This window comes from Ictidomys tridecemlineatus, chromosome 5 (genome assembly GCF_052094955.1).
Source record: "Ictidomys tridecemlineatus isolate mIctTri1 chromosome 5, mIctTri1.hap1, whole genome shotgun sequence".
Taxonomy (NCBI): Eukaryota; Metazoa; Chordata; class Mammalia; order Rodentia; family Sciuridae; genus Ictidomys; species Ictidomys tridecemlineatus.
In genome coordinates, this window is record NC_135481.1 from 98,025,804 (window position 1) to 98,053,582 (window position 27,779).

General features: G+C 45.7%; 1 protein-coding gene and 1 pseudogene across 7 annotated transcripts in view; one reads left to right on the forward strand and one right to left on the reverse strand.

Moving 5' to 3' along the window:
- The window catches only part of LOC120886842 (guanine nucleotide-binding protein G(I)/G(S)/G(O) subunit gamma-10 pseudogene), a 57,340-nt pseudogene that overhangs the window by 7,215 nt on the left and 22,346 nt on the right, over window positions 1-27,779 (reverse strand). For 2 of the 6 annotated variants that reach the window (XR_013439140.1, XR_013439141.1), the window contains exons 2-3: window positions 9,634-9,696; window positions 299-1,155 (exon numbers count right to left, since the gene is read on the reverse strand). The exons of 1 other annotated variant lie outside the window; for it this stretch is intronic. The product of XR_013439140.1 is annotated as a guanine nucleotide-binding protein G(I)/G(S)/G(O) subunit gamma-10 pseudogene, transcript variant X1 (transcript). Of the gene's footprint in view, window positions 1-298; window positions 1,156-9,633; window positions 9,697-25,369; window positions 26,689-27,779 lie in introns of those variants that run through there. 3 more of the 6 variants (XR_013439145.1, XR_013439146.1, XR_013439144.1) reach the window with 3 other exon arrangements.
- Batf (basic leucine zipper ATF-like transcription factor) lies at window positions 4,115-27,631 on the forward strand. Its single transcript, XM_005321251.5, has 3 exons — window positions 4,115-4,427; window positions 7,026-7,130; window positions 27,084-27,631. Exons 1-3 carry the CDS (start codon window positions 4,365-4,367, stop codon window positions 27,291-27,293), a joined length of 378 nt encoding a protein of 125 aa, XP_005321308.1. The 5' UTR covers window positions 4,115-4,364; the 3' UTR covers window positions 27,294-27,631.

Consider the following 27,779-nt stretch of genomic DNA (forward strand, 5'->3'; position numbering starts at 1 on the left):
TGACCTTGGGAAATTTACTTAGGCTTTTTTTTTGAGAAGGGAGGAGGAGTATTAGGGATTGAACTCAGGGGCACACGACCACTGAACCACATCCCCAGCCCTATTTTATATTTTATTTAGACACAGGGCCTCACGGAGTTGCTTAGCTCCTTGCTTTTGCTGAGACTGGCTTTGAACTCAGGATCCTCCTGCCTCAGCCTCCTGAGCCTCTGGGATTAGAGGCATAAACCACTGTGCCTGCTACTTTTGCCTCAATAGTCCACATCCATATAATGAAAGAAGAGACAAAAGTACTTACCTTCTATGACTCTATGAGAATTAAATGTATCCATTCATGTGCAGTTCCTGGCACATGGTAATACGTGACAGGGATGCTGATATAGTTGTGCAGGTGGTTCACTGTTCAAATGGGAGCTTGTCCAGGCTGTTAGCAGGCAATTGCTTCCGTAGAGTTGGCCCTGTTTTCTATTTTGTAGCAGGGCCATGGATGGGGCTTATACTGTCAGTCTCAGAGGTTCAAATATTCAGTAAATACACCTTAGCAAGGTTCTTTGGCTTTGAGCTGATATTATTGGACTTATTCTGGGTATATCACAACTACTCCTTGGTAGTTTCATGGAATTCTTCAAAATAATCTCTGTGGGATGCCTACAGGCCAAGCCCTGCTGTTAGTTCAAATATAGAAATAGAGTTCAAAATATAGAAAAATGCACAGGAATGACAAAGACCACATTCTGGATTACGGCTTAACCTGGGGTGAGGAGAGCATGGGTTTAGGAAGCAGTGTACAGGAATCTTAAACTCTGCTCAGAATTTATTTCTTAAGCTGAATAGGGTACACACCAGTGTTTATTATTTTTTTTTCATCTTAAATATATAAAAATAATTTATTAGTAGTATTATTGAGTGAGACCCGCCTTCCTAAGTGGGTGATCATTTTGCATTTCTCTCCGCATTCGTCTCTGTTGAACACTGAATCGCCATATTGACAGGACCCCACAGAATCAAGCAGCCGTTCGCTCAACCGATATTAACTGCCGAATGATAGAGCCTTCAAAGAATGGAGAACGTCATCGGTACATTCTGACACAGATGCTGGGTTATCTGACTATTTTCCCTTCTTTCTTTGAAAGTGGGGGGCGCTCTGTCTGGTACCTAAGAGGTGATAAACAAATGTCAATTGAAACTGAATGAAACACAGATATGATCATTACTGTCCTTCAAGAGCTCCAGAACACCCAGGTTGAGAGGAGATAGAAGCCAGTGCGGGTCCCGAGCCCCTTAAACCTGAGCACTCTGACTGACAACTCTTTATCAGGCCTCTCCTAGAGACCCGACCTGTGACAGTGAGACAAGGGGCACAGTCCGTCTTCTCTCCACCTTCTCACCAGCCCCCTGGTCTGTGCCACCATCGTTTCCTGCTTCGGTGGTTGTGGTGATCAGTGCTGTCATCCCAGCTGGTCTCCCCACTTCCACTTTGCTCCCCACAGTAAAATCTCAACCGTATCCAGGGACGTCCACGAAACCTCACTGGGAACACAGGACTCCTCTGCTCCCAGACCTCCCATGGCTTCCCACCTTGGGGGACAGCAGACGTGGCCACATTCCTCCAATGTCTCCCAGGAGGAGGTGGAGTCTGTTTTTCAGTCCCCTGCGTGCGTCTAGGCTGGCCTTGTGGCTTTCTTCAGCCAGAAGAATGTGGTGGATGGATCTCTGCTCGTTCTGAGCTTGGGCCTTAGGAAGATTTGGATGCTTCTGCTCTGACCCAGAGTCCTGCAGTTACCACGCGGCAAGCCCAGGCATGACCGTTGTGGGAGAGAGACCATGTGGAGGAGAGTTGCCCAAGAAAAGGCCATCTCAGACCAGCCCTATCAGTTAGCTGAGATCAGCCTAGTCCCATCTTCTAGAACCTTCTATATAACCCACAGACTCATAAGCTAAAAACATGGTTGTTTTAAGCCATCAAAAATTTTTTTTCTTGCTTTGTTACACAGTGGAAGCTAACTGATACACCACCTCATTCAAAGAATAAAAAAAAAAAAATTAGACTAACTAACTTATCCAAAGTACTTACAGCATTGTCTGGTACATGGTAGGTGCTCGATGAATACTTGTTGAAATAATTAAGAAATTCATAAATGGAATTAACATTCAAATTAAGAAAATAAATAAACTTGTAAAATAATTACAAAGTGTAGGATATGCTGTGAAGGAAATGCAGTAGCTGAGGTAGAGAATGAGAGTCGGATGGGAGGGCAGACCCTCTTTGGTTCTCTACTTGTTTCAGCACAAAAGCTAAAATCCTTCCAGGGGCCTCCAAGGCTGTACATGACCTGACCACCCCCAACCCTTGGCCCTGCTGACCGTGTTTGCTGACGCTCTCGCTGCCTCTGATCCAGCAGCACCAGTTTCCCTGCCGTCCCTCAGATGCTCCAAGCACATGCATCCCTGCTGATGCCCCTGCTGATGCCCTTGCCTGGGACGTTCTTTCCTTCCACACTCACACCCTTCACCGCTCCCTTCCTTCAGGTCTCTGCTCAGATGTCGCCCTTTTGCCAGGTCCTTCCTGACCACCTCACAGAAAAAGCAACCACTGACCCCTAGGATTCCCAGACTCCCTACCCTGCTGCATCCGCAGCACCAGTGACCTTCTGGGTGAAGTTTGTTTTGGCCAATTTATGCTTAAGACATTATCGTCTTAGGGCATAAATTCAGCCAACGGCACAAGAAGGGGTGGGGGACATTAGGGGAGAATAGAGTTACATTAGAGGGGAGCAAAGGGAGGGGAGGAGAGGGGACACGGGGACAGGAAGAATAGTAGGATGAAACAGACATTATTACCTTATGGACATATATGACCGCATGACCCATGTGATTCTACAACATGTACCATCAGAAAAATGAGAAATCATACCCTATTTATGTATGGCATGTCATAGATATATCATATACGTGATATATATGTATATAAAGTGTATAAATGCATTCTACTGTCATGTAGAGCTAATTAAAACAAATTTTAAAGATAATAAAAAAATTTAGCCTGTGGATACCCAAATACCTTAGGGACTACAACGTCCATCTTAATATTTAGCAAGGCCAGCATTTGTCTTTGAGACACACGGGGAATAAGACAAGGTCTCCCCCCCACACCTTTATTTTTAAAGCTAAGATGCTCAGGTCAGAATTGGATTGCTGACTGAAAACTACAAATGTGCTCATGACAAGGGTAGCAGTACACTATAAGTCACGGCCACCATGGTAGCACACTTTATAGATTGCGAGGGACATTCTAATCCAAGTCATTACTCATTCCTTGCTGTCCGTGGGAGATAGGAGGGACAGGTTTTATCATCTTCCACAAGGGACAAAGACCACACGAGGTCAAGCGAGTTGTCTGAGCTCTGAGACCACAACAGGGTGGAGCCAGAATTCAAATTATAGTGAGTCTAACTCCAGGTCCAGTGCCTCTGTCTCTCTCCATTCTGGGCTCTGAACTGGTGACCTTGATTCCAAGAGTCAGGGCCAATCCTGAGCTCCTGCAGGACCCTTCTCTAGAGAGGGCATGTGCTCCCAGCCAAGAGGCAAGGCCATGAACGGGTTCCAGCATCCCTTCTAGAGTTCCCTTGTGGCTTTCAGATGTACCCAACCTCTTATATTGACAAGAAAGAACAGTGCTCCTGGGCCACTTTGTCCCCAGGTCACCCTGAGGCTGGCTAGACTGTGAGGAAGGCCCAGCCCAAGACAGGGTGGACAGCTGTTTTCAGTAGAAAACCAGAAAGAAATCCCAGCCCCGCCGTTTTATTTTGGGTGAAAAATCAAGTCCTGTGACAATGGAAACTCTTTCCCGGCTGCCCTGTCCTCCCTGCCATGTTGACAGCAGCCTGACTTGCTAATTCTGGCTGGGGATTTTCCCTGTGGCCTGTTTTTCTCTTTTATCTTCATCAATTGAAGAGAGCTGCTCTGCCTTGCCAACTGTCAGAAGGCTTCTGGGGTTTGGTGTATTTTTTTTTTCTTTCACATAATTCTGGGTCTTTTCCCAGATATGTATTTTCTCTCCGACTACCTTCTAACTTGTTGAAGTTTCCGCCCACGTGACTTCCAGCATGAATTACCAGAAACCACAAGAGAGAGAGCGCGCGCAAGCCCCAAAGTGAGCGAGATGTCCCTGTGGGGAGCAGTCCCCCTGCACCCCAGAGCAAGGAGGACGCAGGGGTCAGAGGTGGCTGCAGGGCCAGTAGGGGAGGCACCTGTGGAGGGTGGAGGGCTGGTGGCCCAGGGACCGTCAGGAAGGGAGGCCAGCTGGTGACCCGAGAGCCCAGAGGCATCTGGGGCCGTGCGTGAGAGCCCGGAAGAGTTCAGCCATGCCACACAGCTCCGACAGCAGCGACTCCAGCTTCAGCCGCTCTCCTCCCCCTGGCAAGCAGGTAGGGTCCCCGCTCCCTCTCTCCTACTCTCGGATTCTCCTGGGGGGCAGGAAGCCGGGCAGTCTCTCTTGTCCTGCTCAGGGAGCTGCAGAGAGAGGAAGTGGCTTGTGGCATGAACACTCTATGAGACTGAGACATGGCATATCTGTAGTGAAGCCGTGCACAGTGGCCTCTGCTCTGCCAGAGCCCCTTTTCCTCTCCATTGCCCAATGGTGCCCATTGTCTCGGCCTTGCAGGTGTCCCCCCATGAAGCTTTCTAAGTAGCAAAGGGGAGGATGAATGTCAAATAACTCAGAGGAAGCAGTCCACTCTTCTCTCCGGCACTGGAAAAGTGACCGGAGGAGCTTTAAGTTGCCTGCACAGCCCAAATCCTGGAAGAGTCTCGAGGGCATGAGAGGAAAGGGGTCAAGGTGGGCTTTGGGAACAAGTTGACAGGAGGAGAAGGAACCTGGCGCAGGACGATCTCTGCTGAGGTGCTGCCTCTGTCCCCACACCTGCCAGCAGGGAGGGAGATGCTGGAGCTACAGCCAGTGCTTCTTTACTCAGTGGCTTCTGGACAAGAGGAAGGAAATAAAGGGGAGATGGCCCTGGGAACCTGTTGGAGACATTTGCTAATAGCTTACCTCAGCTCTGGGGAATTGAGGCAGGGGTTCCGGGAGATTTTAGAATCTACATTGATTTCCATGTCAAGAGTTGCCAAGACCTTGGGCTCTCTACTCACCTCACAGCTCCTGGGGGCTTCCTCTTTGCCACCTCCTTAACATCCCGCCCCAGGGAAGTCCTTGTCCTTCTCCTCCAACGTATCTATCTCCATGGATTAAAATCTTCCCCACCTCTGAACTGCATGCAGTTGTTGAACTGCATTCTTTTCTTAGCATAGATATCCAAGGGGCTTTCAAAATGCCCAGCCCAAACGAAGGAAGGTAAATGTCAGACAGAGCATCTGTCCTTAGCGGCTAACCCGAGAGAGAAATCCCGGTGGAGACCTCTAGAGGGCAGACCATCCAAGTTCAAGATGGTATCGGAGTGGCTGGGACTGCCTGGAAGTCTGTGCTGTACTTTTCTTAGGAAGGAAATTACTCATGGCTTCCTTGGTAATCTGGTCCCCGTGCCCCTTAGAGGAAAAGCACGCCCTCCTCTCTCACCCAGTGCCCTCCTACGGCAATGACCCGGCAGTGCTGCCCTTGCTGGGGAGCGCAGAGTCTGGCTTGGGATCTGCGCCCTCTGGTCAGCAGGGAGGTGCCAGGGAGCCGGGCAGGAGCTGCATGGGCTTCTCTCAGACGTCTACGCATCGCGGAGAAAGTTGGAGCCAGCCTCCCCAGCCAAGCAGAAGACATACCCATCATGGGGTGTAATTAGAGAACACCCAGGTCCGTATCCTCCCGCGCATCCACCCTTGACCCCCGACAGCAGGCAGCCTCCCTAATGAGTCCATTCTTTTTGGCATATTTTTTTTGTACTGGGCGTTCTGCTCCGGGCGTGGGAAATGTCAAACTGGCTGAGCAGAAGGAAGGGAATGAAGGAAAAGAAAAGGCAGCTCTGGGCTGGGGCCCTTGGGCCCCCCGGGTGTGGCCGAAGACCTCATGGGATACACAACAGTGAGGTCACTGGTGGTGGGTGAGGAGGTCTTGGGAAGGCTTTGGACTCGGCACCGCAAGGGGCAATACTCCCAGATTACTGTGAGCTCCTGGGCCAGCTCATAGGGCCTCAGGTTCTAGCGGGATACAACAGAAATAATGACGCCCGCTCCACAGAACTGGGAAATTAAACAAGAGCACCTCTGAAAACACTCGAGCAGAAGTTGACACATAGTAGATGCTCAACAAGGTTTGGGGATGAAAAGAAAAAGAAAACAGCCCAAAAAGAACAGCAAGGGGGCTCTAGGAGATATAGATGTGTGTGTGTGTGTGTGTGTGTGTGTGTGTGTGTGGTGTGTGTGTGTGTGTGTGTGTGTATGAGGGTGAGGGTGGAGCAGCCCTGAAGAGGAGGAGAGGCGACAGACACTGCCTCCATTGGTTTCACCATCGTTGCTCAAAACAGTCCCATTGAGGCCTCGAGATCTCATGCTTCTTCCTATAGTTTTTGGCCAAATAAGACATAGACAGATCTGAGGATGTGCAACAGGGTATGGAAAAGAATGCTCCTGTGGCTGCAGGCTTTTGGAAAATAAGGGGATGGATGAGTGCATGAAGAGATGAAGACAAGGAAAGTTGGATGAATGGATAGATGGATGGAGGGATGGATTGATGGATGGATGGATAGAAGGATGGAGGGATGGATTGATGGATGGATGGATAGAAGGATGGAGGGATGGATTGATGGATGGATGGATAGAAGGATGGAGGGATGGATTGATGGATGGATGGATAGAAGGATGAATGGAAGGATGGATGGATGATGGATGGATGGATAGAAGAATGGATGGAAGGATGGATGGGTGGAAGGATAGAAGGATGGATGGATGGGTGGGTGTGTGGGTGAAAGAATAGAAGGATGGATGGAAGGATGGATGGATGGACAGATACCAGTACCACAAAAGCCTACTTTACTTCAGAAGAGAAGAGCAAACTCCTAATTCCCATTATCTCTACCTCCTAGGACTCCTCTGACGATGTAAGAAAAGTTCAGAGAAGAGAGAAAAATCGCATTGCAGCCCAGAAGAGCCGACAGAGGCAGACACAGAAAGCTGACACCCTGCACTTGGTGAGTGCTGAGAGCTTGGGCTTTGCTCTCCAAACCCATGGACCCTTGGACCACAGCTTTGATTCTGCCTGTGTGTGGGGATGTGTAGCTGGGGAGAGTAAGAGGAGGGTGAGGGCTATAAGGTGAGGAGGACAAGCTCTCCTGGGATGTATTTGAAAAATTCTGTAGCAGAGAATGTACCAGAGGCTGAAAAGAGAAATGAATCTTTCTCCCTGGGAAGAGTCAAGGAGTGGACACATTGGGTGTTGGAATCCCAGAGGCTGGGTAGGGTGGAAGACAGAATCACTGGCTTGGAGAGGGGACAGCCAGAGAGAGCTCCATCCTCATAAGCCACCGAGAGCAGAAGGTGGACTGATTTGGAGAGAAATTGAGATGTTAAGTGCTTTGGGGAGCTTGTTATCCTACAGTGCTAGGACCACACAAAGTCTCATCCCTTTGGAGGGCAGCTGGGGAACCACCCGAATGTCCTTGCATTTGGGACAAGGAAGTCCACCGAATGCTAAATCTGACTTCTTTATTCTAAGCATCATTACAGTTCTATTTTTAAATTTCTATCATTAATGATATCCTCATGTGAAAGATCCAAGTTCAAGTGCACACATCTGGTCTGGTGCCCATCCTTGCCGCTCGCCCCAAGCCTTTCTAGAGCAGGCTAAACTCTCGACTTGGGCACAAGGGTACTGGGTGGGGCCGAGGGGCAGCTCCACTGGTGGCCCAAGGTCCTAGTAGTGCTTCTGACTCCCGGCTGTGTGCTTCATAAAGCAGAGCTTCCTCCGCATCTCCCCATCCTCCCCCTCCTCCTTTGACTCTGCCTCTACTTGGTTCCTTGCTTGACCAGCTCTTACTTCACTGATTCCTTCCTCTTCATCCCCTCATTCCTTCCTCTAGTAACTCGGTCTTCTCATCCTTCCAGAAACATTCCCATACCTCGAATATTCTAGTACTTTCTTTCAATGGTAAAAAGAAGTACAATTGGTACCAAAAATGAATACGCTTGTATTAATTTGGATGATTAGCATGGCACCTCACCAGTTAGCATGACTATTTTTACCTCATCAAGACTAAGATACTGTTTTACCCAAGGGGCAGGCATATGTTATAATCTCAGTGACCGGGGAGGCTGAGGCAGGAGAATGGCAAGTTCAAAGCCAGCCTCAGCAACTTAGCAAGGCCCTAAGCAACTTAGTGAGACCCTATCTCTAAATAAAACATTTTTAACAAGGGCTGAGCCTGTGGCTTAAGAGTGCCTCTGGGTTCAATCCCCAGTACAAATAATAATATACAGTTTTAAAGGGAACAGAAGATGTTTCCTCATCTTTGTCAGGAAACCAAGAATAGGCTGCACCAACCTCTCTGATTGATTCTTTCACTTTATTTGAAATGTAGTTGGTATATCCTCCTTTGCAAGCTAACAATTTTAAGTCCATAAATATGTGTCAAATTGGAAAAAAAAAATTGAATGAACAGCAAGTCTGTACTAACTGTGGTCAACAGTCTAAATGCTAAGCTGTCGGTGGCCCTGCTACTGACATGCTCCCTGTGATTTCTTTGTGGCCTAGAGTCACATGGAAACACTCCCATTTGCTGTTTTAAACTTGAACATCTATGATCCATCACCTTCTCTGAGTCTGCAAATAAATATCAACTTAAAAGATTAAAAGCTTCTTTTTTTGTACAAGTTGACAATGTCCTGAGACAAGCAAATTACTATAAACTGTATATGTTTTTAATATTTTTTTTAAAAAAAGAAGTGGAAAATAAATAGAGGTCAGCAGCTCAGAGGACAGGGTTTGAATCCCAGCTCTGCCACTTGCTATCTATTATCTATGTGACTGACTCTAAAGCCATTTCCATTCTCCTTTAGACTCTGATTCCTTATCTATAGAATGGGAAATGACAGGAACTACTTCACAGGGAAGTGCAGAAAAAGAGCTCAACACAGTGCCTGGCATACAAAAATACTCCAAAAATTTAATTACAAGATTGATAATAATAGTTATTAGTATAAGAAGTAAGATTAAAAAATCACAAAACTAAGTTACACACACACACACACACACACACACACACACACACAGATTTTCACAGAATCTCAGGGTTGAGAGATTTCTTTAAGGCTGAAATGTTTAGGCACACTTTTTTCTTTTTTTGGTACCAGCGATTGAATCCAGGACATTTAACCACTGAGCCACATCCGCTTTAAAATTTTTTATTTAGAGACTAGTTCTCACTAAGTTGCTTAGGGCCTCATTATGTTGCTGAGGCTGGCTTTGAACTTGCTGTCCTCCTGCCTTAGCCTCTTGAGTCACTTATGATTACAGGCGTGCACCATCACACCCGGCTCAGGCACTTTTGATGCCTAAGAAAAGGATCTTGTAACCTCTAGTGACGGATAACTCCCTCTCTTCTAACATATGGAGAGGTACCCCCCTCATCTTGAGCTGCACCCCATCTCCCCATAAATCTAAACCCCTGGTGTCCGTTCACCCCCTTGGGTGCATACCAATAAGCAGACACATGTGCCTCGTTGCAGCAGCAAGGTTTCCATCTCTGACTCGGCCGTCCTCTGTAAAACAAGAGTCAGAACCAAAAGGTTGAGCCTAATTATATTGGTTGTGACTACCTTGGGGGTAATTTCTGGAACTTGTAGGTCAATGGAGCCTCCAGTCATGGGGTCAGCATATCTACCGTCACACCCCAGCCTCAATCTCTAGAATGTTCTCATTCTCCCCACATCTGAGCTCAAACTCCTCACCCACTTCTTTCTTTTGAGCACCACAACATTCATCTTCAGTTTTCTCCCCAGTGAGCAGATCACATCGGAGTCTAAGCAGCAAGCCTGTGCACTGCTGTCAGTGAATTTGTTTTTCTTGGCTTCAGGTGGGAGCTTGGGCAGCAGCATGTAAATTTTCACCATCAGGCAGAGTGCTTGGCCATGGTTTGCACTGTTCATTTCCTCTTGGTCAACGGACGCCCTTCTTTCCCATACCTTGTCCTCTCAATCACATTTGTAATTCAGGTAGAAGCTTCTATTCACCACCTGAGTCGGGTTTCACGGCTGGGTTTGCCCTTGACCCCTTTCCACACTTGCTACACAGGAAATCTTCTGGCACCTTTCTCTAGCTGAAGGACTCATCCAAAACTTTGCAGACCAGGCTTTAGAAATTATGGTATCAAATAAGGGCCACACTTGTCTTGGGGTCTAGCCTCCTCAAATGCTGGGGTGACATTGTTTTCCTGGTTTCAACTGTTGTCACTATTGTCTATCTCAAAGTTCCCAGACGATTATCTCATCTCTCCAGTGAGAGTAAGGGATTCTGGCTATTGGACATTGGAGTAGCTGTCCTATTCATGGCTCCCACCAACACACATTGATTCCTTTTAAAATGACAGGAGGGAAAGAACATTTAGTGATGATTGTGTTACAAAATGAACCCAGGTGACGCATAGTGGATCAAGTGATTCTTTTTGTAATTGTTACAAAAACAGAGTCTACATACAGTTTTGATTCTCTTTCAGTTTGATGTCTCACACAAGTACCCATCATACTTATTTCTTTTTCTCCCACGAGCAACTGTAGGGTCCCTTAGGTACAGTACAGATGTCAACTAGAAGAAGAAAGGCATGACTTGCCCAGTTAGTTCCTAAAAATCTCAGCAGCTAAATAAGTGGATCCAAGATAATCAGCTGAAAAACCGTTAGAACTAATAAGAGAATACAGACAGCTTCCAAAATTAAAACAAAAAGTAATACCTTTCCTACATGCAAACCATAACAAATTAGTAAATTTAATGGAAGGAAAAATCCCAACCACCACCATTATATGAGAAAGGGGTCTGGGGTTGTGGCTCAGAGGTAGAGTGCTTGCCTAGCGTGCATGAGGCACTGGGTTCGATACTCAGCACCATGTAAAAATAAAATAAAGGTATGTGTTCACCTACAACTAAAAAATAAATGTTTGAGAAAGGAATAAATTTAACAAAAATCATGAAGGTTTAATTTAAAAAAACTTTTAAATGATTCTAAATGACTTTTTAAAAATTCAAATACTAAATAGAAAGATGTATCTTATGTAAAGTTAATATTTTCATTAAATTAATCTATAAATTTAATGTGCTCCCAATAAAAATTCAGTAGGGTCTTCTGGAAATTGGGGAAGAACTAGATGAGCTATTCTAAATCCCCATTGAAAAAGAACCGTCTGAAAATTGCCAAGAAAATGCTAAAGAAGAAAGGGAATGAGGGATTAGCAGACTAAGCTGAAATGATTTGGAAAAGACAGAACATTGGACAGATTACAGAAACAGACCCAAAAATAAATTTAAAATTTAAGAGCCAAATACCTGTGACATTTCCTAAGACATTAGAACAAATTCAAGACAACCAGGATGACATTTCATTCCCGTGAGGGAGGGCAGAATTCTTCCATAGAGTTGTGACAACTGTCTCATCACTTGGAAAAAAAGGGGGAAAAATGGACCCTCCATTCCTTATATAACACACAGAGACAGATTAAATCAAAAAAGAAAGAAATGTGGGGAAAAAAACCCATGCATGTTAAAAAATTGATCTTAGTCTGAAGAAGTCTTTTTCAAATAAAATAAAAACTCCTGAGACTGCAAAGGAAAAAACTGATGTATATATATAAGCTTTATGCATTAAAAAGTGAAAAAAAATTCTATATAGTTCAAAATACTATACGCTAACTCAAAGGCAAATGATAAACTGGGGGGAAAATATCTGTAACATTTATGACCAAAAAAAGGTATGTTTACTTAATATATGAAAGCTCTTATGAATAGGAAAATGATTAACAACCCCAAAGAAAAATGAGCAATGATTATGAATAGGCGACTTCCAGAGAGAGATAAATGGCAAATAAATACGTGCAAATATGCTAGACTTCACTTATATAGGGAAATGCCAATTAAAGCAAAAGTGAGATTTCTCTGTCAGATTGGCAAAAAATAAAATGCTGCTAAATCACGATGTTGCCAAGGCAATGGAAAGGCAGAACCATCACATGCTGCCAATAGGAAACAGTTGGTGTATCCCTGGTCAAGGGCAGCTTGACCATGCCGCTTCCAATTATGAGCACTCATGTCCTGTGGGTCAGCATCAAGGAGTCTACGCACAAACACGTCCACATATTATCCACCGCTGTGCATTTAAAGATAATCATTGCTGCGTTGTTTCTTAGAGAAAAGACTGGAAGCAAGCTAAATATCCATCCGTAAAGGAGTGCTTAAGTAAATTAGTTTGTCCATTCAGTGGAATACTGAGGAGCTATTAATAAGTTACATCTGAATGTGCTGATCTGAAAAGATTATCAAGTTTCAATACTCTTAAAGGAAAAAAGTATAAATATGGCACCTGGTTTTTTCCACTCTGTGTTTTTAGCAACAAGAAAAACTCTTTGTACATAATTGTACAAACAGAAATTTTCAAATAGATTACCCAAAAAATTGTTGATGATTTTTTTTTCTGAAAAGTAGGAATAAACATCTAAGAGAGAGATGCTTTCCTTTTTAAATCTTTTTTTATTTAATCAGTTGCTTTTATTTTTATAATGTAGGTACTGAAATTCTTGACATTGATCATTGCTACAGATGCATTGAATGCTTTCTTTTCTACTTATGATATCACCCATCAAACAGCTCTCCATCCCAGCTGATTGTAGTGGCTCCTGGGAGCCTCACAGCGTGGAGGATTTTGAATGACTGTTGAGTAAGTGGGAAAGAGAATTGAGATTAATGAAGAAGTATTGTTGCCAGGTGCAGTGGCACACACCTGTAACCTCCCTATTCCAGAGGCTGATGCAGGAGGATCTCAAGTTCAAGGCCAGCCTGGGCAACTTATATCTCAAAATAAAAATGAAAAGGGCTGGGATGTGGCTCAGAGGTAGAGTGCTTGCCTAGCAGGCGCAGGCCCTGGGATGAATCCTCTGTGGGTAGAAAAAAAAAAAAGAGAAGCAGCCTGGTTCATGAAGAGACTAAAGGTAGAGGAGATGGGGACCGTGGGCAAATTTAGCTCAGAGATGTGCTACTGGAAGTCAGATCTGGCCTTGAGGGTGGAACTGGAAGCAAGTTAGAGTAACAGGGCCAAATTTGGGAGCTGGGTACCTAGGTACATCCTTTAGATGGGGGGTGGTGCCTGAAGGAATCTCACACTTATTTAGGAAAAGAGAGGTTTACTAGTTCCCAGATACATGTTTAATGTTATATACAACAGAAAAATATCGAGTGTACATTAGGCAATAACAAATCTTTGAGCTAATGTTGGGAGAGAGACGATATCTACAATTAGAGGGAAATTGAGTAATGAAGGAACTCAGTAAAGATGTTACCCACGGGCCTCCTGTAGAATGGCACTGTTGTTCTTGGCTTTCTGGGCAGCTCTGGGAGAGAAGGCAGCTCGTGGTCCTATTTCACTCCTAGAGCTCTTTTTCTTTCTCTCCGGGAGACCATGCCTAATGTTCATGGGCATAGAGAAGTTATGGATCCATGAAACACCAAAGGAATATTCTGGATAGATCTACCCTTAAAAGGTTCAATGTAAAATCAGCGAAGCATCCATGAAAAAAGAGACACCTCTCTTGGGCCACCATTGCTATCAATTTCTTTTAAAAAACACAATAATTGAGCACAATTGTGTTTCAAGCACTGTGTGTTGAGTGCTCAGCTGGCAGTATCTCATTCGATCTGCACCAAAGCCTTATTTAATAATTTTTTTACGTTAGGTTAGGCAGCTGGTCCAAGGCTACTTAGCTGCATCTTCAGAACCCATCTTCCTCACCCCTACTGCCTCTTTCTCCAGTCTTTCATGAGGATGTGTTCATCTTCCTCGACTCTATACGTCTTGGAATCTCTACCTGAATTTATTTTTCTGTTTTTTATTTTTTTTTAGAACAATGTCCTCCAAAATTTACACTTTTCCCCATCTGTCAATAACAGGCCTGGTCAAGAAAGTAAAGATATCCCTACATCAATTGAAACCGTTCTTTGAGAAGGTTGTATAGCAAAGAACATTAACATCTTACATAAGAATAACCTTTGAAACAGTATTTCCACTTACAAGAGATTGAAGAAAAATTATACTATAAGGATACTCAGTTTACCAGTATTTGTGAATAGTAAACACTTTTCTTTTATATATCAGGGATTGAACCCAGGGGTATTCAAATACTGAACCACATCTCTAGCCCTATTTTGTATTTTATTTAGAGACAGGGTCTCACTGAGTTGCTTAGCACCTCACTGTTGCTGAGGCTGGCTTTGAACTCGCAATCCTCCTGCCTCAGCCTCCCAGATGACTGAGATTAAGGTGTGTGCCACCATGCCCGGAATGAATACTAAACATTTTAATAAAGTGTTTGATAATGCTATAAAACTGGGCAGCTGGCTAACAACAATGGATTAGCATATTATAAATACACTCATACAGAATTTTATGCTGGTATCCAAAATTATCATGAAGATCTGTATGTACCAATTTAAAAGATGTCAGTGGGGGTAGCATTGAATTAAAATTTTAAAAAAAGAAGAAGTAAATTACAAAGAACATGTAGAGTATAATCCTGTTCATGTGAGTTAAATCTGTGGTTTGGGGAACAGTTGCATGTATAAAGAGATGTCTGGAAGAATATTCTCCAAGATGCTAATAGTAGTTGTTTCTGAGTGGCTGAGTTTTAGTAGCCTTCCTTAAATACTTTCTGCATTTTTAAAATTATAATGAATGTGTGCCATTTAAAAAAAAATCAGAAGTAGTCTAAAATAGTCTAAAATTTTGACTGTTTTATTTGGGGAAAAAGACATGCCAAGGCAATTCACCACTGACTGCTTATCCCACGGAGGATGGATCTGGGGGCGAAGTGTAGGGTGTTTGGGGAAGGACTGATCTGGAGACTATAAAGAAGTCAATCTTAAAAGGATCGCGGGGCCCAGGTCACAAAATGACAGCTACCATTCAGCAGATATCTCCCCGAGGCACCACCAGCAGTAGCCAGGCTTCCTTCCTTCTCTTGAGAAGAGCGAGAGTCTCTCCAAAGAGCCCAGGCTGCTCAAAGGGTTTCCCAGTCTCTCCTGCTTTCTAGGGGGAAGCCCAGGACCCACAAGAAGAGGGTGGGATGTCGGTACAAGAGCTCACCATGGGCCCACAAGGTGGCCTTTTAAAGGGAATGGCAATGGTTATGGTCATACTACTTGTTCCTAAAATGATAGAATTCAAAGAAAACTCAGAGATCTTTCAGGCCAACCTGTCATGTGGCCAACAAAAGAAACTTTCTCAAGGACACCCAGGAACCCAAACCTCTGGCCTCTCCATCGTTCTACTTTTGTTTTGTGCTACTTTGCTGGACAGAGCTTTGCTAGGTGGGTGATGTTGATGCCACAGGTCCTTTTGCAAAGGATACACCAAGAGCCAGGCCATCAACCAGATGCGCAGACAGCCTGGGCTCTCAGCATCTCCAGCACACTCAAACAGCGAGAGACCAGAAGGAGAGCTCAAGGTCAAGGGGCGCTGAAGCCTCAGGTTTCTTTACTCAAGAGAGGTTTTAAAGTAGTCGCCCAAAATTAAAAGGACAATGAGATTTGGGGGAGATTTGATATTTGCATCAAATTAAATAAATACTTAATATTTATACTGAGGAAAAAAACATCTTTTAAAGAAAAACATCAAGACTCCCATCAATAAGTGGGCAGAGGCTATGAACTGAAATCTTACACAACTTTTTTCCTACCAAAATGAAAATAACCTAATTTTGTATTCTGATTACGAAAATGATACACAATAAGGCAAGGTTTCTCAACCTTGGCTATTGACATTTTGAGTCCAGTAATTCTTTGTTGTGTGCGTGTGGTTATCCTGTGCATTGCAAAATGTAAACTCTACAATCTGCCCAATAGATGCCAATAGCACTCCCTCCCCCTGTTATGACAACCAAAAATACTCACAATATGTGTCAAATGTCCCCTGGAGGGAAAATCACTTGTGGTTGAGAATGCTACATTGAGACAGATGCAGAGAAAGTGCTCTTCCTCCTTAGTTATTGATTACTGTAACATTAAAGTGAAATTAAGAAACCTTCATAGGGCTGGGGATGTGGCTCAAGCGGTAGCGTGCTCGCCTGGCATGGGTGCGGCCTGGGTTCGATCCTCAGCACCACATACCAACAAAGATGTCGTGTTCACCGAGAACTAAAAAATAAATATTAAAAATTCTCTCTCTCTCTCCTCTCTCACTCTCTGTTTAAAAAAAAAAAAAAGAAACCTTCATAAAGCTGGTAGGCAAAAAGAAATGATTTAAATTTAGAGCACTAAGCCACTGCTCTGTGTAGATACTGTCAGCTCCAGGCACTGTTGACACGAGATTGCACAAGTTGTTGTGAAATGGATAACAACGTATTGGTTTCTGGTGACAGGAGGATTGATTTGTCTGTCCCTTGCTCTGCTAACTCTCACCTAGGAATATGTTTCTAGAAAATAATTGAACAAAGACAAAATCCAAAACGCATCCAGGTGTTCATTCCAGCATTGTTTACACCAGTGAGATGGTGATCACAACCCAAAGGTTCAACATTAGAAGACCATTTTAAGTAAACTGTGGATCATTAATTTCATGATATCACCATTAAAATAATGGTGACTGACCATTATAGTGAGTGACCGTGTGGGAGTGCCAAAGTGACAACAGAAAGCAAAATGCTGACTGTATATGTACTATGGTTGAGATTTTGTAAAAATAAGTAGACATACTAATTTATTTTATTTTTTTTACTATTTATTTATTTATTTTATTGTTACTGTGATTAAACCCAAAGGTGCTTTAGTACTGAGTTACATCCCCAGTCCTTTTTATTTTTGAAGACAGGATCTCACAAAATTTCTGAGGCTGACCTGATCCCCCTGCAGCAGCCTTTCAAGACCATGAGGTATTATAGGCGTGCGCCACTGCATCTGGCACAATATTATCTTTTATCATAGACAAACAAATGGAAATATTCTTAAAAAGGCATACTAATTTAAAAGGACAAGATGACAGTATGTACAAATGAAAGCAGGTACGTTAGGGGACCAGGGCCATGGGTGTTTCCAATTTTAAAAATTTATTTTTTATTGGTAAATCATTATTTTATATAATCATGGGGTTCATTTTGCCATTTTTATATATGTACATAATATGATTTGGTTAGTTGGTGTTTTTAATTCTTAAATATATTTTAAGGTAGTCATACTGTGCATTTTTTAAAAATATTCTTTATTAGTTATTGATGGATCTTTTTAATTTTTATTTATTTGCTTATTCCTGGTGCTGAGAATCGAACCCAGTGCCTCACACAAGCTAGGCAAGTGCTCTACCACTGAGCCACAACCCCCAGCTCCCCCATACTGTGCATGTTTATGTTAAAAAAGAAGGAGGAGGAGGAGGAGGAGGAGGAGGAGGAGGAGGAGGAGGAGGAGGAGGAGGAGGAGATGGCCAAATAGAGGGTCCAGGGAACTCTGAAGGAAACTGACTAAGAGAACAGAAAAGAGATCATTAAGCTAAAGAGATCATAAGGTCTCCCACCAAACCTGACCCCCAGAATTTTGGGGGTCAGGTTTGGTGGGAGACCTTATAATTTATCCTCCAAATAGGAAATCTTTTGAGAGTAAAAAAGGGCACTAGGAAATATTATACCAGGGCAGCAAGTGTGAGCTGGGGCAGTCCCAGGAAATATCTGGACACCCTAGACTTAGGGGAACCAAGGAAGGTAACCCAGAGCTCTTATGGAAACTCAAAGGAAATGATCAAGTTCAAATCCAAGCTGAGGACCCAAATTCCTAGGGCCAATAGGCAATGTCCTGCAACTGAGGACCCTGTAACTCAGAGATTTTCTGGGTCCTTGGTTGCTGCAAGAACAGGCCTTCTTGTTCACTAAGAGGGTGGTGGTGGCAGAATGTTGTTCATGAAGAGTCCTATTCCCAGCTCGGGAGCTCACGTCTGTCTGCAGAATTGATTCATCCACTCAGCAATATTTCCTGTCTCCTCCTTGCAGGTATGGTCAGTTCTAGGCACTGAGAATATAGTAGCAGCGACCAGACAGGCTGGGACCCTGATTTCATGTACCTTACATTCAACCTCAAGTCTAGAAAAATGGAAAAATAAATGAACACATTAAGCACACCACGTGAAAAACGGTTCAAAGAAAATGAAATAGTGCAAGGTTGAAAGTGGTTAAGGGACAGGATGCGATAGTGATGAGGGAAGGCTGTTCCGAGGCCCTCAAATTGGAAATCAAATGCAAATAAAAGAGCAAGGTCAGCCAGGCATGGGGGCGCACACCTGTAATCCCAGACACACTGGAGGCTGAGGCAGGAGGATCACAAATTTGAGACCAGCCTCAGCAACTTAGCATGACCCTGTCTCAAAATAAAAGGCTGGGGATGTGACTCAGGGATAGAGGGCCCCAGATTCAATCCCCAGTACCAAAAAAGGAAAGAGGTGGAGGGATCTGGGGAAAGAGAGTTTTCAGCAGAACCTTGCAGCCAAGCACAGGGGGAGGCATCAGAAAGACGCCTGGTGGAGCAGAGATAGTGGGAATGAAGTCGTATGTATGAAGGCAGTTGAGCTATTGGAAGCAAGGACTGGATTGGGGTGGGGATCCACAAAGTTGATTCTAACCCTGGCTTGGAGATTTCTCTCAGTCTAAATTCTGATTACAAAATGGGAAGCAATGGCACCTCATTGGGATAAGTGAGAGCAAGGCTATATTTTCTCTTCTGCATTGGAAAGGAAAGTAAGTCTAAAGATGTGAGGCAGGAGATGGGCCTTAGGTTGGAGAGCCCAGCCTTTTCTTATTCATTATTCCATGTGTTCTCATGCGTGAACATGCTGCCCTTCTTTCTGGTTGTTTTTAAGAACTTCAGGAACACCAGCTGTTTCTCGCTGTCTTGGCTTTTCACCACAATGCTTGAGTCTGTCTGGTTGGGATGGGGAAGGTCAAGTTCAAGCTGGGGAAATGATGTCAGAGTTCTGTGAGTGGAGTTCCTATGTAACTATCCCAAGTTATAAAGCAGAAGCAATTAATGTACTTGAACATTGGGTCAGATATTCCCTTGTGCATATCATAAGTCTAATTAGTATACTTTCTCATAGGTGCTTCTTAGGTTTGGGTAAATTATCACAGGTTCCAGGTGCTTCTTAAGTTTGGGTAAATTATCGCAGGCTAGAGCAGGGGTGCACCCAGTGCCTCCCTCTGCACACTCATCTTGGCTCCTGGCTTTCATCCTTGAGGTGCACTGTGGCCGCTGAACTTCCAGGCACCCAAGTTGGCAGTCAAATGAACATGATTTTAGTGCACATTTACTATGAGCCAGCACTATCCTTGTCACAGAGGACAAAGCATTGAAGACAATAGCAGTAGCTCCTGCCCTCCCAGAACTCAAGGGGGAACTAATACGATAAAACTATAATCATTGAGATTTGACCAGGTTCCCTACCTCTTGCCTGTCCATCATAAGAATGAACTGGTGGATTACTAGAAATTGTATTTACCAATTACAGTAGTGATAGAATTACAAAGTGTCTAAATGGGCATTTTCTTTTAGGGAAAAAAAAATGTTTAACTTAGAAGTGTTCTCTCAACTCTTTAAAATTCTTTGTATTTATATTTTATACTTTTCTATAATAAAATATATTTGATAAAATAAAAATATAAAGTCTATATCAGCCTGGTGGAACATGCCTATAATACCAACAACCTGGGAGGCTGAGGCAGGACGATCACAAGTTCAAGGCCAGCCTGGACAACTTAGCAAGACACTGTTTTAATAACAAACAAACAAAAAAGGGCAGGGGAGCTGTGGATATGGCTCAATGGTTAAGCACCCCTTGGTTCAATCCCGTGTGTGTGTGTGTGTGTGTGTGTGTGTGTGTAAAAGAGTATGTGTTTGTGTGCGTGCGTGCACAGTGCATTTTGTTTATAAAATAAAAATATATAGATACAATAAAGTTAAACACTGACATATTGTCTTTAAGAGGTATCTGCTAAGAACATGATTCTCAAATTGGCTGAACATGAGGTTCCTCTGGGAAGCGTTTTTAAAATCTGGCTTCCTGTGACCCAGCCCAGAACAATGAAATTGGAACCTGGGGACGGTGAAGTCCAGGAAGGAAGACCTGTTTGGCGCCCTCCAGGGGACTGCAGCGTGCAGCCAGAATCAGGAGCAGGCCCGTGGGCAACTCTGTTGGCGTTTACCCAGACACTCTGTGCCAGGGGCCTGATGGCACAGACCAAACCAACACATCAAACCTTTGCTCTAATGGCAATTCCTAGTCCTTCTGTGGTTTTCTAGAACTGGGCTCTCTGGTGACAACCTCCCTAATTGGAGGTACCAGTCGGGGATTGCATTTGGTCCCAGTAATAGACAGCCCTGGAGTGGAAGTTTGGTTTTCTCGCATAACAAGAGGCTCAGAAGTCCCCAGAGCAGGCTAGAGCAGGCTAGAGCAGGGGTGCACCCAGCGCCTCCCTCTGCACACTCATCTTGGCTCCTGGCTTTCATCCTCGAGGTGCACTGTGGCGGCTGAACTTCCAGGCACCCCTCTGTGTTGAAGGAGGGTGTCCTTGCAAGGCTTGGCCTTTTTACGGGGAAGGGAAGCTTTGCTCCCTGCCCTCTTGCCCCACCCTGTACTTCTGATTCCGTCTCTTTGGTCAGAATTCTGTTACGTGGCCACCCTCACTGCAGAGGAAGCTGGGTACTTGAGTGACTCTTTTTCTGGTGTCTCTAGAGGAAAGTAAGAGAGAAAAAGTTCAGGAGGGGCGCTGAGCCGGCCAACCAACAGCGTTTTAGGTCAATGAAACCATAGTCTACAAGCCAAGGAACAGGGTGACAGCCTCCTAACCCTGTGACTCTATACAGGCCCCTGAGGGTGGCCCTTCTGGCTTAAACATCTGTTAATGACAAAGGCACTTAGAGCCCTAGGGCCTCAGCTCTACAACCTAGGAATGAAGATTTCTCCAAAATAGGTACATAGGTCATTCAGTGCGAAGATCTGTGGTTTGGTAATTCCTCTTCTCTCCTCTCAGGGCGAGAGGCAAGGGTTGGGGCTAATATCCCCAGGAATGGCAGGAGATAAAGTCACAGATCCCCCAACTGCTTGGAAAGTGTCATATCTTTCCATCGGAAGCCTTCTCCAAGAACGGCGGGCTCCACCTCTGTGTGCATTTGATGTGTAGGGGCTGGTGGCACCTGATGAGATCCCACACACACCTGGCTGTGAGGGACAAACATTAAACACCACTCTCTAATTTAAGTGTGGGTGTGAGCTGAAAGGTCACCCTACCGATAGATGACAGCACCTTCTGTCAAAGAGGAAACGCACAGGGACTATTTTGGCCCTTCTGGAAATTGTGATGAGAAGGTACCAGGAGAAGGTCAAGGCACTAATCTAGAGCTGGCAGGGAGGACCAAGCCCACCCACAAGGCCTGGGGAGTCCCCGCTAGAGCCTTGGGCCAGAGCCCAGCTTGGAAATGCCAGCCTGTCCCTAGTCTTCGTCCCAACTTGGTTGCCTGAGTATAAGGGAAGTGCCTGGGGATTCCCCATCATTTGAACGCTCTTTAAGTGACCCCCTCATCAGCCCCTCCAATAGGGGATTTCCCAGAATGTTCCCAGGGCCCATGGAAGCCTCCTCCTTAGCTGATTGTGGTTCATGACAGGAGTGTCACTGGGAGACAGGTAACGCCACAGGCGAAGTTGAATCGTAAACATGGGCACGATTTTGAAGGGAGAAGATGGAATCAGTAAGTTCGTAGGACTGAGGCCTCCAGATAAATATCAAATTTTATCAGGTTTATTTAATTAATTTTTTTGTTTGGGTGGTACTGGAAATTAAACCCACTATCACTGAACTCCATCTGCAGCCGTTTTTGAAAAATGTTTATGGTGAGACGGGTCTCACTGAGTTTCTGAGGCTGGCTTCCAACTTGCCTCAGCCTCCCCTCGTTGCTGGGATCACAGGCCTGCACCACCATGCCTGGCACAAGTGATTCTTGATCATTCCCAGAGAGGGAGCCTCCTGCATCTTCCTTCAAATGTGGGTAGGACTCAGCGCCTCACTTCTAATGAGCAGAACAGTGCTGCAGACGAGACCATAAAAGGTCATGCTTACCTTGCCCTGGGTAGAGACTAGCATGCTGAGACGCTCAGGTAGCAAATTGGCAATCTGAAATGTTGGAGAGTTAAAAGGGGCCTGCAGATCCTCTGGTTCTGTGGGTTTCAACATCAGCTGCCTGTCACATCCCCTGGGGAGCCTTTACCAAGCCCATGTCCAGGCTGCACCCCAGACCTATGAAGTCTGAATAGGCATCTGTCCGCCCATTGCTAACGCCCAGGGGGTCCCAGGGTCTGGTGAAGGCTGAGATTCACTGATTTGATCCAGTCTTCCTGTTTTACATTGAGGCCACTGGGAATCAACAGGGAAAGTGAATCACTCAGGGTCACCCAGCCAGGACCAGGATCTCGGATCCCCATCCCCGGTAACCACCCACGGAGTCCACCATGGACCCTCACTCTGTCTGGAGGAAGGTGTGGTTTCTAGATGGCTCTCTTCCAGAGAAGCTGGCCAGGTGAGCCAACTTGGGGTCCTCATGCAGTGTGTGACCGGCTTTGTCTTGGGAGACCACAGGGTGCTGAGGATTCTGTGAGACTTTTGCCCACCTTCTGAAGTCCCACAGAGGAAGCCTTCGGGTGTGGTAGGAGCACAGGCCAAGCCACGCGCCCTAGGCCCTCCCTGGATGGGGTCCTTGGATCCACTACTTGACCGTCTCAGTGAGCTCTATAGCACTTCTTCTTGGCAGCTGGCTGCGCCTGTGCTCGTTTGGAAAGTGTATGTAATGAGGGTTTGTGCCAGGGTTGGCCTCATCCCCAGAGGGGGCATAAGGACAGCGGGAGGCTTTCTATGTCCCCCTCAGAGTTATTGTGAGGAGCCTGGTGGCCCTAAAGGAATTCCAAAATGTGGAAAGCGGGTGACAGAGACGCCCAGAAGCAGGCTCCCTCCTCCCGCTCACTGAGCTCTGGGTTCGCAGCCCGCGCAGGCAACTTAAGGGATTGGGCGTCCACCTTCTGGATAGACCTCTGTTTTCCTGCCTCTTTAGCTCTGCGAGTCCTTTCCAGGGCAACACTGTCCCCAGCGGTGTCAGAGTGGACTGAAGAGCAGCAACTGACAGGCAGCAACGTGGAGGGACGGGGCCCCAGATCAGCCACTTCCTCCCGCAAGGGAAGTGCAGCCTGAGCTCGGAGTAAGAGTCTGGCTGCTGCACGGCCCCAGGGGGCTGGCAGGGCGGGTTCCTCAGGGGCCCTAGCAGGAAGCCGTCTGGCTTCCCAGGGCCAAGACAAGTGTCTTGTCACGGGTGGTTGTTTTCTGGTCAGGGGCCGCGGGCAGTGGTTATGCCGCTTTCTAGCCCTCTGGGATGCGCGGGGCTGGGGTGGGCAGAGGAGAAGTCTAGAGAGAGCGCCCGGCCCTGCCTGGGAGGGAGGAAGGGCCTGCTGTCACTTCCCGAAAGCCGGGCCTGCCTCTAGGTGGCGAGGGCAGAGCCGGCCCACCCGCCCCTCCCTCCTGCCTTGGGGTTTGCCCAGACTCTTCAGAGCACCAAACTTACAGTAAATGTTGTCACCAGTGGAAACTCTCAGAGGGGGCGAGGAAAAGGGCTCCAGCAAGGGGCCAGGGCTCCCGGCCCCCAGTTCCCGTCTTAACGACACCCCCCCAGTCTCAGCTACTGCTTCATCTTACCTTTCCGTAAAGGGGGGATGACCTGCCTCTGGGATGTGCCAGGAAACCAACAGTGGTGCAGGGAACAGGTTGACCTGTGCCAGCTTCTGGTGTCCCCCTGCTCCGTTCTAGAGAGGGGGGTTTCCTTGCACTGACCCAGGCACACTTTCTAGCTAAGAGCCTCCTTCAGGAAATGTCAGACTCTGGCTGAAAGTGTTTGCATTTGTCCTTCAAAACAGATGAAAGGGCTGGGGTTGTGGCTCAGCGGTGGAGCACTTGCCCAGCTCGAACGAGGCCCTGGGTTCAATCCCCAGCACCCCCCCCCAAAAAAAAACCCAAAACGAAAACAGACAAAAAACTTGGATGATGGGCAAGCCCGCATGGGTATGCTCCTCTGCGACTTAAAAAAGAACCCATGGGGGATGTGGGGCCAGATGATCGGCAGCGTAACAGACAAATTCCATCTAGCTCTCTCATGCTCTCGATGGGTTATTAGGGCAAACTTTAAAAGTCAAGTTATCTTACATTTGATCACTGCCCACCAAATTTCTGAGCCAACTTCTTCATGCCAGCAATTGATGTTGTTAGCCAGTCAATCAACAAACACCAGAGTCCATATGATGTGCCAAGTACTTAAATGGACACTTTGAATAAGTGCTTGGATATTTAAAACAAAAATTTTTTGGGGAGGGGGCCAGGGATTGAACTCAGGGGCACTCGACCACTGAGCCACATTTCTAGCCCTATTTTGTATTTTACTTAGAGACAGGGTCTCACTGAGTTGCTTAGCGCCTAGCTTTTGCTGAGGCTGGCTTTGAACTTGCAATCCTCCTGTTTCAGCCTCCTAAACCACTGTGATGACAGGCGTGTGCCACCACGCCCAGCCACTTAAAACAATTTTTAAAAATATTTTTTAGTTGTAGTTGGACAAAATACCTTTATTTTATTTATTCATTTTTATGTGGTACTGAGGGTTGAACCCAGGGCCTCACACATGCTAGGCGAGCACTCTACCGCTGAGCCACAACCCCAGCTTAAAACAATTTTTTTTTTTTTAAAGAGAGAGTGAGGAGAGAGAGAGAGAGAATTTTTTTTTAATATTTATTTTTTAGTTATTGGCGGGCACAACATCTTTGTTTGTATGTGGTGCTGAGGATCGAACCCGGGCCGCACGCATGCCAGGCGAGCGCGCTACCGCTTGAGCCACAACCCCAGCTTAAAACAAACTTAATATCACATTTAATGAGGGTTTTCAAACTTGCCTGGTCATTAGAATGAACTGGGATACTTGTTGAAAACTCAGATTTCTAGACCCCCGCCCTCCAAATCTCCAACTCACTAACACCCCAGTCTCTAGATTTCAGGAAGGATTGTAACTATGGCTTTTTTTTTTTTTAATCGAGCCCTCAAATTAATTGTGATATGGCAAGTTTTGAAAATACTGAACTAAACCAACTAGAACTAGAAAAGTAAAATCTGGTCACCAAATACCAGGTTGTTTTTTCAACTGGAAATGTAATTTATTGGTATCTCCAAGCCACACCCCCTTTCTTGGGGGTCTTAATTAGCAGAATGGACCTACAGGATTCAGTCACAGAAGGTGAGTCTCAAAATCACTTTGGAAATGCATTCTCAGGCTTTCTGAAGGTGGGATAGTTTCTCAGTGATTGTTAATTAGCGGAGTTCAATTGTTGGCTTAATAATGATGTATTCAGGAATCAGCGCTCCTTAACCTGGGCTTTCCAGGTTAGCATAGATCAGATGGTTCCCCCAAGCAACTGGGAAAAGATTTTTCTGGACAAAGGACTTTGTTTCTACACAGGCTTCAGACACACTGAGTGGACAGGTCTTTTCCTCATTGCCCTTGTACAAAGTTTCACCCTCTGTGGTTTTAGTTTCCCACGGTCAACTGTGGTCTGAAAATATTAAGTGGAAAATTCCAGAAATAAACAATTCAGACATTTTAACTAACTTTCATTAAAGTATGTTGTTATGATCGTTCTATTTTTATTATTAATTATTGCTAATCTCTTATTGTGACTAATTTATAAATAAAACATATCATGTGTGCGTATATATAGAAAAAAGCATAGAATATGTTGGGTACTATGTAGAGTACTAGTAGGTGCTGAACATAGTATATGTCAGGTTTTAGGAGCATCTTGGAACATATCCCCTCAGGGTAAGAGGAGACTAGTGTACTAAAAACCCTTTGGTGGGTAGATAGGAGTGGAATGAGACATGGCAGGTGTCTTGGACCCTTTAATATTTACAGAGACCCTCATGTTCTAGAATCTGGGCAAAGTAGACAGTTAGCCATGGAGTGTATTTATAAGACTGAATGGAAATGCTGGGGAACATATTGCGTAAGGGGAGGGAAAGAAGTGAATTGGTACAAGATGTTCTCACAAGCTGCTCTGCGTTTCCTCAGGATCCAGGCTGCCACACAATTCCCCTCGGCACATACTTGCCACATTCAACCCACAGACGCTCAGGAGACCCTGTGTGCAGGCGCTGAGCTCAGGTGCAGCTTGGGTCTCCAACACAACAGGGTTGAGAGGTGGTGAGGCCTTCAAGAGGGAATTAGGTCGTTAAGAGGGATCAACGCTTTTCCTACTTTCAGGGGATTGGACCGGTTTCCAAGTGTAGACTATTATAAAGAAGGACTAGCATTCCCCTCTCTCCCCTACACGTGTCCCTTTGCCATTACCCACTTGCCCATCCACTTTTCCTCTTTGCACAGAGCAGCATGGGGCTCACACCAAAAGCCACATGGGTGCTGGCATCATGTCCTCAAGTTTCCAGAACACTGGGCTAAAAAAAAAAAAAGAAAAGAAAAAAAAATCCTTTGTTCTTTATACATTACTCATCCTCAGGTATTTGATTATAGCAATAGAAAATGGGCTAAGGTTTCATTTTGTGAAATTGCTGTTTTTAAGAAGTCAAAATAGACTAGTATCAGCAGTGTCAAGTGGGTCAATCCAGTATCTATGCGTACACACGTCCACACGTACATACTCATACGGGTGCACCCACAAACACAAACGTCCATGCACGTGTGCACACTCTCACGTATGCACAAGAGCCCTCTGATGCCCTTCTCTGTGGCTGTGCTAGTGAGAAACGAATCTGGCCTCCCCCACCCTCCCCAGCCTGCCAGCCCTGCCTTCCCTGACCTTGACCACTAACGCTGGTCCTTCCCCCCACAGGAGAGTGAGGACCTGGAGAAGCAGAACGCAGCTCTGCGCAAGGAGATCAAGCAGCTCACGGAGGAGATGAAGTATTTCACGTCGGTGCTGAGCAGCCACGAACCCCTGTGCTCGGTGCTGGCCACCGGCACCCCGTCGCCCCCCGAGGTGGTCTACAGCACCCATGCCTTCCATCAGCCTCACGTCAGCTCCCCGCGCTTCCAGCCCTGAGCTACCAGACCAGGGGAGAGCAGAACCTCCCACCCCTGATGTCCTGCAGGCCTGGAGGGACACACGGACTGTGGCCAGGTGGCCCTTGTCCCTCAGAGCCGACTCTCCACCTGGAGACCCAGTGCCAGAGGCCCAGGTGGGGACTGGACATAAGGACTGTAGTGGACAGAGGGGTGTGAGGCCTCCCAGCACGCGGAAGCCAGCGTGTGTGTGCTGGACCTCCAAGTGGGTGGAGGCCCAAGGTAGTCCAATGACGAAAAGGAGGCCTGAGTCCCAGGCATGGAGGGAGGCGGGCAGGGGAGGGTGAGTTTTCTAAATAAATATTTTTAAAGAAACCAGTTGGACAAGGCAGTTGTCCCTCTATTACCCTGTCCCTCAAAACTCCACCTGCTGTGGGGGTGGGGCCCTCTCTTTGTTCTTGGACTCCAGTACCTCCTAGAGCTCCAAAGACTCTGCCAATGCCTCTTTTTTTCTGTCTGGTCAGTC

Bases quoted from the DNA above. Each gene is read 5' to 3' on its own strand.
- Batf (XM_005321251.5), top strand. From the start codon at position 4,365: ATGCCACACAGCTCCGACAGCAGCGACTCCAGCTTCAGCCGCTCTCCT. The intron at 4,428-7,025 runs GTAGGGTCCCCG...TCTACCTCCTAG, and splicing joins CTCCTCCCCCTGGCAAGCAG to GACTCCTCTGACGATGTAAG. The intron at 7,131-27,083 runs GTGAGTGCTGAG...TTCCCCCCACAG, and splicing joins AAGCTGACACCCTGCACTTG to GAGAGTGAGGACCTGGAGAA.